Source organism: Acomys minous, assembly GCF_964271855.1.
Source record: "Acomys minous genome assembly, chromosome: 9".
In the NCBI taxonomy this organism is placed as follows: Eukaryota; Metazoa; Chordata; class Mammalia; order Rodentia; family Muridae; genus Acomys; species Acomys minous.
The window spans coordinates 68,803,480-68,812,488 of NC_140490.1; the positions used below are offsets into that span (position 1 = coordinate 68,803,480).

General features: G+C 48.3%; 1 protein-coding gene across 2 annotated transcripts; it reads left to right on the forward strand.

Moving 5' to 3' along the window:
- The first annotated feature begins 282 nt into the window (after positions 1-282).
- Positions 283-8,237, forward strand: HFE (homeostatic iron regulator). 2 transcript variants are annotated; one of them, XM_084795115.1, is made up of 6 exons: positions 283-685; positions 3,256-3,519; positions 3,738-4,034; positions 5,178-5,453; positions 5,579-5,689; positions 7,937-8,237. In XM_084795115.1, exons 1-6 carry the CDS (start codon positions 613-615, stop codon positions 7,954-7,956), a joined length of 1,041 nt encoding a protein of 346 aa, XP_084651241.1. In that variant the 5' UTR covers positions 283-612; the 3' UTR covers positions 7,957-8,237. The 2 variants fall into 2 exon arrangements, with proteins under 2 accessions (XP_084651241.1, XP_084651240.1); XM_084795114.1 differs by having other exon boundaries at positions 288-685; positions 6,616-8,237.
- The last annotated feature ends 772 nt before the right edge of the window (positions 8,238-9,009 follow it).

Sequence of the window (9,009 nt, forward strand, 5' to 3'; positions counted from 1 at the left end):
GTTAGATATTTAAAGACTTTGAATGCATTAACTTTGTTAACATGAATGAATGAAATACCTAAGCCAGAGTTTGAATATTGAGTGTGGAAATGTTAAATATTTAGATCTCAAATTTGTGAGATAAGCTTTTACAATTAACAACATCCTTAGTGATTTTAATGCGTCGGAAGAAGGGAGGGTAGCTGTTTCACAAGAACGCACCCTTGGCTTCCGGATACAGAGTTCAAATTCTGAATTTGCTCTTATTCTTTTTAGTTTTAGCTTCCTTTCTTCCTCCCTCCCTCCCTCCCTCTCTCCCTTCCTTCTTTCCTTTGTTTCTTTTTTTAAACCAGTCTCAGTCTGTAGCTCAAGCTGTCCCGTAATTCACTGTGAAGCTCAGGCTGGACTTGAAAACAGCGATTCCTCTACCTCAGCCTCCTGAATGCTGGGGTCACAGACATGAGCCACTGCGACTTTAGGACTTGTTTCTTTCCACCTAGTGCCCGGAAAGGGATCTCTCTTGCCAGGAAGTTTTGTGTGAGAGTTTTGGAAACTCAGCAATGGCTCCGGGTGACTTATTGGATCCTCCACGTTTCCAGATCCTGGTGAAGACTGGTGGACCCAGCCGGGGACATGGGCCTGCCAGCTGGGCTACCTGTGCTGCTTCTGCTGCTGTGGTCCGGGGCCCCGCAGGCACGGCCATCGCGTGAGTGCAGGAGGGAGAAATGGGGCGGGGGGGGGGGGGGCGGGGGTGTGAGACGCAAAACCGAAAGTGGTTTTCTTGGCGCTCTGAGTTTGTCACTTTGAAATGCAAACACCTCCCCCTGTGGTTCTTCTTCTAGCTCTCTGCTTGCAGACCCCAGGAGGGAACACACGCCACAGGCTAGCTGCCTAGGGAGCCTTTGTCCCTGCTCTGTCATGGTGTCACCTGCCTAGTCAGCTGTGTGAGGAGGAGCCCTGTTGGCTGAACTGAGTCTGGTGTCTCAAATCTCCTCTCTCTGTTTTGTTTTTATGTTGAGTTGTGCAATATCCTACCTTCCCAACCCACCTGGCATCTGAAATTTCTCACCAAGAGCAACCAAAGTCGACCCTCTGGCGTCTTCTCTTCAGGGTGCTGGGAAAAGCTCTCAGATGTGTTCCCTATTTGCACTGGAGGTGTTGTGTTGCATCTCTCTCTCTCTCTCTCTCTCTCTCTCTCTCTCTCTCTCTCTCTCTCTCTCTCTCTCTCTCTCGTGTGTGTGTGTGTGTGTGTGTGTGTGTGTGTGTGTGTGTGTGTGTGTGTTGAGACAGGGGAAAATCACTTGGAGGATTGGATCTTTTTCTTTGCAATTGTTCTTTCATCAAGAAATGTCATTTCATTTCATTTCATTTCAAATGAATGCAACAGTGTAGCCAAAGATGTTAGGGCAGCCCTTGCTCTTGGTAACAAGGTTCCAGTTAAGAAGTCCAGTAATGAAGAAACAAATATATTCAATGTGGCCATATTGGGAAGATCAAGCAGCCCAGCAAATGAGTTTATCTTCAGAGTCCTGCCTGGACATTTAGGTTTAACCAGAAAGCAATAGATTCCTCTAGATAGAAATGTTCATCTGTCCATTATTAGGGCACTACTCAACAGTTTCTTCTGCCCCAAGGTGCTGCCTTGACCTCGTAGATAAGAGCCCTGGTGTGTGTGTGTGTGTGTGTGTGTGTGTGTGTGTGTGTGTGTGTGTGTGTGTGTGTGTGTGTGTGTGTGTGTGTGTGTGTGTCCCTCTCCTCTCTTCTTTCTCTCTCTTTTCTCTCTTTCTCTCTCTCTCTTTGTCTCTCCCCCCCCCCCGTGTGTGTGTGTGTGTGTGTGTGTGTGTGTGTGTGTGTTGAGGGCAGAGAGAACTCCTGTATTAAGGCTTTGATATTCCTGTAAGCCAAGGGATTGGGACAATGATCTCTTTGGGCCTTCAGCCTAGGAAAGGGATAAGAAAGGTTAAGAAAGGAAAGTCCAGCAGTGTTCTGATGAGACACAGAAGGCGGGCTTCCCCGCTCTTTCACTCACTGTGGGAGAGCGATCAGTGCCCTTCCACAGAGTCACCTTCTGAGCACCTGTTTCTATAGCAGTGATTCTCAACATTCCTGATGCTATGACCCTTTGATACAGTTTCTCATGCTGTGGTGACCCCCCCCCATAAAGTTATTTTTTGCTGCTACATCATAACTGTAATTTTGCTACTGTTATGAATCATTATGTAAACATCTGACATGCAACATATCTGATATGCCGCCCCTGTGCAAGGGTTGGTTGATCCCCAAAGAGCAGACAACTGTTCTACGGAAACTTGTTCAGCTGAGCTTTGCTGATTTGCAAATTAACAAAGGATTTAAAGGCCTTTATAAAGGATGCCAACGTGCTGCTTAATACACTTTAATAAGTCTGGGACCTGTGATCCTTCTGGACTAGTTATGCACTGGCAAGCAGCAGCTGTTGCTAAGTAACTGGCTTAGAACTTCTCTCAGGTTGCAAAGAACATAAACTTACTGATCTCACCCACCACCACCACCACCACCCAAATCCCAGGGGTGGGGTGTCTCTCTATATATAGTCAGGCTGGCCTGGAACTCACCTAAGCATATCAGGATGGACTCAAAGCTGAGACAATCCTCCTGCCTCAGTCTCCAGAGTATTAGGGTTAGAGTATTAGGGCCACCACTCCAGGCCAACAAGCATTTGTGAAGCGCTGACCCCATGCCAGGTACCTTTCTAAGGACTAAGGTTGCAGCCCTGCGCAACCTTGTTCTGGAATTGAGGGAAATTGGTGAGGAAACCCCATGCTGAGAGTTCCTGTCAGTTCCCTTTCCTGGAACTCCCTCAGTTTGCTGACAGGTTGTCCTGAGTTCTGTGTCAGCATGCTCACCAGCATTTCTCAAGCGATATCTGCAAGTGAAAATGTTCCAAGATAGAAGTGGAGAAAATCCACTACCTCCAGCTCCTCAGGGCTTTCGTCGTAATAGACAGCAGCAACTCCTAGCTCAGCCTCAACACTCGGAGAAAGCCGGACTTTCTGGAGTCTTGGGTCCTAGGGGTAACCCATGTACTCAAGTAGGGAGGGTCCAAAAGGTGGACAGATTAAGAGCAAAAGGCCAGAGTGGTGCGGGGGGAGGCGGGGGGAAGGAAAACTGCGTCGCTCCACAGGCAGAGCTGGCTCCCTGGTGGCGGGAGATGACCCAGGGCTGCCAGGGCTGTGGAACGTCTGTCCCCTGATCCAGCTTGCTGCCTGTTCTAAACGCCTGCTGACACTTCTCCAGGGTCCCATTCTCTGTACTACTTCTTCATGGGTGCCTCAGAGCCAGACCTCGGGCTGCCTTTGTTTGAGGCTATGGGCTATGTGGATGACCAGCTCTTCGTGTCCTACAATCATGAGAATCGCCGTGCTGAGCCCCGGGCCCCGTGGATCTTGGGTCAGACCTCAAGCCAGCTGTGGCTGCAGCTGAGTCAGAGCCTGAAAGGGTGGGATCACATGTTCATAGTGGACTTCTGGACCATCATGCACAACTATAACCACAGTAAGGGTACGTGGAGACGGGAGACGCCTCTCTGAGGTGGTCAGAGCATAGTGCTAGTTTGCTACCTTGGGGATGCAACTTGAAGTAGACAGCTTCGAGTGTGAGATGCCGGGGTGAGCGGTGGGATGGCGGGGGGGGGGGGCAGCGGAGGGGTGGGGGAGAAGAGGCAGGGATAGTGTGTTCCTCAGATCATTCGTTACTTGGGGAATCTTCTTCGTTTTCAGTCACAAAGCCGGGAGTGGTGCCCGATGCCCACATCCTGCAGGTGATCCTGGGCTGTGAGGTGCAGGAGGACAACAGTACCAGTGGCTTCTGGAAATACGGATATGACGGGCAAGACCACCTTGAATTCTGCCCCGAGACACTGGAGTGGAGAGCCCAACCAGGGGCCTGGGCCACCAAGGTGGAGTGGGAAGAGCACAGAGTCCGTGCCAGGCAGAACAAGGTCTACCTGGAGAGAGACTGCCCCGAGCAGCTGAGAGAGTTCCTGGAGCTAGGGAGAGGGATTCTGGGACAGCGAGGTATGAGGAGCCACGCTCAGGCCCACACTCTGTAGCGTGGGAGCGGAGCGGAATCCCACGGATCACGTCAAGGTTTCAGCCCCAACCAGATTTCCACGTTAATCGTTCCTTTCTTTTTTCTTTTCTTTTCCTTTTTTCTTTACTTCCTTTCTCTCCCCTCCCTCCCCTCTTTCTTTCTTTCTTTCTTTTCTTTCTTTCTTTCTTTCTTTCGGGGATGGGGTGGGGGTAGGGTGAGCTTCACTCTGTAGCCCAAACTGACTAACTCAATATCTAACCCAGCCTGAGCTCAAACTCCAAGAAATTCTCCTGCCTCGGCTTCCCATGTTCTAGGAGTACAATCATAAGCCCCCACATATGGGTAATGCATTATGGTTTTGTTGTTGTTGTTGTTGTTGTTTGTTTGTTTGTTTGTCATTTTGTTCTTTAGGTAGTCTCTCACATGGTAGCCTAGGCTAGCCCAGATCTTACTGCATAGGCCAGACTAGCCACAAACAGCAGTTTTCCTGCCTCAGCTTCCCAATTCTTGGATTTCAAAGTGTGAGCCACTATTTGCGACAGCGTTTCTGCTTCATTTTGAGGTGTATAGCACAGATATACACTACAAAATTACTTTTTCCACGCATGTGGCTAAGAGAAACATCAGTGTTCTTGTTATGATTAAGTCAGGGCTCCTGTGCATATTTATTATGTCTCTTAAGAATATGTCAATTGTCAGATGACGACACTAAGCAAGACCACCCATCTGAGTGGCAGAGAGTTAAAAAGTTATTTCCACAGACTCCAGCAGTCTCCTTGATGGCTCCCAGTGTACCAAGGCCGTTTTCTACAAGAATTCTTATGAGGCTGAACTAGATGAACTGAGAGTCCACGTCAAATGTGTGCCACAGCAAGGGGATGCCAACCTGCCTGTCAGAGGACCTGGGAAGCAGGTGTTAGAAGGGAGAGCAGACCGACGTGTCTGCTCTCCATGTGGCACTTGATTGGCGCCAAATCTTGAAGCCATTTTCAAGATGCCAAATGCGGCTTCTCCTGTAGCTGGGTTTTCTGAAGAGGGTGTGCTCTTTTTCCTACCCATAAAGGAAAGTGAAAATTCCAGTCTCTGGTGAAACTGCCCCACTCACCTCCTCCCTCTTTCCCTTCAAGTGCCTCCTGTGGTGAAGGTGACCCGCCACTGGGCCTCAGCAGGGACCTCTCTAAGGTGTCAGGCTCTGAACTTCTTCCCCCAGAACATCACTATGAGGTGGCTGAAGGACAACCAGCCACTGGATGCCAAGGACAACAGCCCTGAGCGTGTGCTGCCTAACGGGGATGGGACCTATCAGGCCCGGATGACCTTGGCCGTGGCCTCCGGAGATGAGGCGAGGTTCACATGTCAAGTGGAGCACCCAGGCCTGGCTGAGCCTCTCACAGCCTCCTGGGGTGAGGATTGACATGCAGGGCAGAGGTCATCTGCTGTACATGTGGTCACCGTGGCAGTGATAGAATAGTCTTCTCTGGGCAGGGATGTGGCAGTCATGGGCTTGAATTTACATTTGTTGTTTTAGAGCCCCTGCCGTCTCGGGCCGTGGTTACTGGAGTCATCAGTGCGATCACCATGTGTGTCATCTTCTTTGTTGGAGTTCTGCTCCTAATCTTCAGGAAAAGGAAGGCTTCAGGTGAGTGAGAGCATGGAGGAAGTGTCATGGTATGTCTTCCTTCAGAGAATGAGACTTCTATAGGAAACCTTCCCTGTACTCTTTCTTTTAAGAACACCAGAACCTCTCTGGGAGGTTTTTGTTTTGTTTTCCCCAGAAATTTCTTAATTCAAGAAACAATTTGTAGGCCCCTACTATTTTTCGGGTGTTATTTAAGGTAGAATGGGGACGGGGCTTGAGGTTGAGAAAGCCGCTGGTCAAGGCTCAGAACCTAACCCTAAGGTATCATAGAATTGATGGCAGGTGCAGCTAAAGAAGACTCTGAGAACTAAATTATTTGGAGTCAGTGGAAGAAATGTTCAAATTACATCCAGAAAGACTATGACAAACAGGCATGGTGGTTTGTGACCCTAATCGCAGCAAAAGGATTGCCACGAGTTGAAGACCAGCCTGGGTTGGTCCCATTGTGAGACCTTCTCTTGGAAAACATACAGGCACGCGCACACGCACACACGCACATACACGCACTCCACAGGAAGAACAACAACTCTGAGTAGGAGAGTGTATCAGTGGACCTCGCCCCTGACTTTGTGTGTACCTCCCTCACAAATTATTCCTTTCCCCACTCTGGGTATCTGTAGCCTGGGAACATGAGAGGGAGACAGAAGCAAGCGTACACGTGCCCATGGGACACTGTGTTCTGATGACTGGGGAGCAGGCGAAGTCACAAAGCAAAAAGGAACAGCCTCTGTGTTTGTTGAGTGGGTTGTGAGGAAGTAAGTTGGGCGACAAGGAAGCCAGTTTCCACAGCAGCTCAACAGTTCCATATGGACAGTAACCTCTTCTGAAATCCAGTAGAGTGCCCGAACAGCACGGTCAAGGGCGGAGGATGTGAGAAGGGACAGCCCAGCCAGTGATGCCTCTCCCTCCGTCTCTTGTCTTCCCAGGAGAAACTATGGGTCACTATGCCTTAGCAGAGTGTGAGTGACCTGCAGCCTACAGGCCCATGAACAGAGGAGACGCAGCCAAAGATTTGCATTGGGCAAGCTTGCTCCAGTCTAGGGCAGAGTTGGACCTAACGCACAGAAGCTGCCTGAGCAACTCTGCTCTTAGCTCTCCCTGCTCACTTTCTTAAGCTGTCCCCTCAGCGAAGTCTTTGGGTTCCTGAACGATGGTGGCTGCCCGAGTCACAAAGCTCTCATTCCAAACTAGTCTAATGAATCTCCAGCTGCTTCTTGGAGCCGTCCTCCATTTTCTCCGTCCTTCATTTCCTGCATCCTTCCTTTCCACCATCTTCCATTTCCTCCACCCTTCATTTCCTCCACCCTTCATTCTCTCCTTCCTTCATTTCCTCCATCTTCCATTTCCTTCATCCTTCCTTTCCTCCATCCTTCTTCATTTCCTCCATCCTTCCTTTCCTCCATCCTTCTTATTTCCTCCATCCTTCCTTTCCTCCATCCTTCTTATTTCCTCCATCCTTCCTTTCTTCCGTCCTTCTTCCTTTCCTCCATCCTTCCTTTCTTCCGTCCTTCATTTCCTCCATCCTTCCTTTCTTCCATCTTTATTTCCTCCATCCTTCCTTTCTTCCATCCTTCTTATTTCCTCCATCCTTCCTTTCCTCCATCCTTCTTCATTTCCTCCATCCTTCTTATTTCCTCCATCCTTCTTATTTCCTCCATCCTTCCTTTCTTCCGTCTTTCTTCATTTCCTCCATCCTTCCTTTCTTCCATCCTTCTTCCTTTCCTCCATCCTTCCTTTCCTCCATCCTTCTTATTTCCTCCATCCTCCTTATTTCCTCCATCCTTCTTATTTCCTCCATCCTTCCTTTCCTCCATCCTTCCTTTCCTCCATCCTTCTTATTTCCTCCATCCTTCCTTTCCTCCATCCTCCTTATTTCCTCCATCCTCCTTATTTCCTCCATCCTTCTTATTTCCTCCATCCTTCCTTTCCTCCATCCTTCTTATTTCCTCCATCCTTCTTATTTCCTCCATCCTTCCTTTCCTCCATCCTTCTTATTTCCTCCATCCTTCCTTTCCTCCATCCTTCTTATTTCCTCTATCCTTCCTTTCTTCTGTCCTTCTTCATTTCCTCCATCCATCTAGACTCTGTATGTCTACTTCTTCAAAAGCCTCTCTAAATTTGGGGCATACGATTCATTCTCACACCTGGAAAGGAATGGCCCATCACCATGAGGTATACACACATTCTTGTGCCAGAATTTTTGCATACCTATCCTAGAATCCAGGACCCATTTGACTCTCCTTTCAGCCTCTCCGTCGGTTATCTAATGACTTCTCTACCACCAAGTTCTGACTTCTCCGCCATTGGAGAAGGCCATCGACACAGCTGTAAGGGCTGGATGCTGTACAACCTGAGGAGGCACCCTCTGAGAAAACGTCGGTTTCTGTGGACGTAATGATGGCTATGTGTTCATATTTACACATTGTGAGGTTTCCAAAGATTAATATCATATTCATTTGTGACATGATGCCTGTGAATTACCTTCTCCTTGCCCTGATAGTAGAAATGATTATAATAATAAAGTGTGGCTTGCATGTGTTCTGAAGAAGTGCTCAGTGTTGCACTCAGCTCTGACCACCTGCTAAACACCAACCATGCATGGAAGTCTATGAAGTGGAGATTGTTATCTGCACCAACATCTCTTTTCTTTAGTTTCAAAAAAATGATGAATATCTCACAGCGCACCAGACACACTGTAAAATGTGTACAGAGAGAGCACTGTAAAAATGTCATTTTGGCTCTTCAATGCACCCTATGTACCTCCTGACTGGATTAGCTGCATGAGTGGGAAAAGGAAAAGGTGGATCTTTTCTTGACTCACTGGATTTCTTCTTTTCAGTGAGTTTGAGCCACATGACAGGAAATAGCTGCCAACATTCTCCAACCCTCAGCTACCATGCTTCCTTTCAAAGTTAGAGGGAGGGGGCAGGGACTACAAGTGACTCCTTTCTCCCCTAAGTCTCCTGTTCCCTTTGGTGTCTAGTCTTTTTAGTTCGGTTAAAAAGCTTAGCTGATCTGTCTGGCGTCCTTGAAGCTGATGCCTCTGAGTCAGAACCTTAATGTGACGTGACTGTCCTGGCAGCCAATAATCTATCAATCTGTCTCTTCTTACAGAAGTAAAATGGATTCTGGCAAGTGGCTTGGAGAATGCCCAGTGTGGCTGGGGTCCCGCCGCTCACTGCCAGTTGTACACGTTACAGAAAAAAGCAAAACAAAATAAAACAAAAGCAATCTGAGTATACAGCCTAGAAGTTACTAGATTCCAGAAGAAAAGGTTAATTTGATGTTAAAAAGCCAAGCCTGTGTTTGTATCATGTTTG

Coding starts and splice junctions, on each gene's coding strand:
- HFE (XM_084795114.1), top strand. CDS start 613: ATGGGCCTGCCAGCTGGGCTACCTGTGCTGCTTCTGCTGCTGTGGTCC. Junction 686..3,255: donor CCCGCAGGCACGGCCATCGC/GTGAGTGCAGGA, acceptor ACACTTCTCCAG/GGTCCCATTCTCTGTACTAC. Junction 3,520..3,737: donor CAACTATAACCACAGTAAGG/GTACGTGGAGAC, acceptor CTTCGTTTTCAG/TCACAAAGCCGGGAGTGGTG.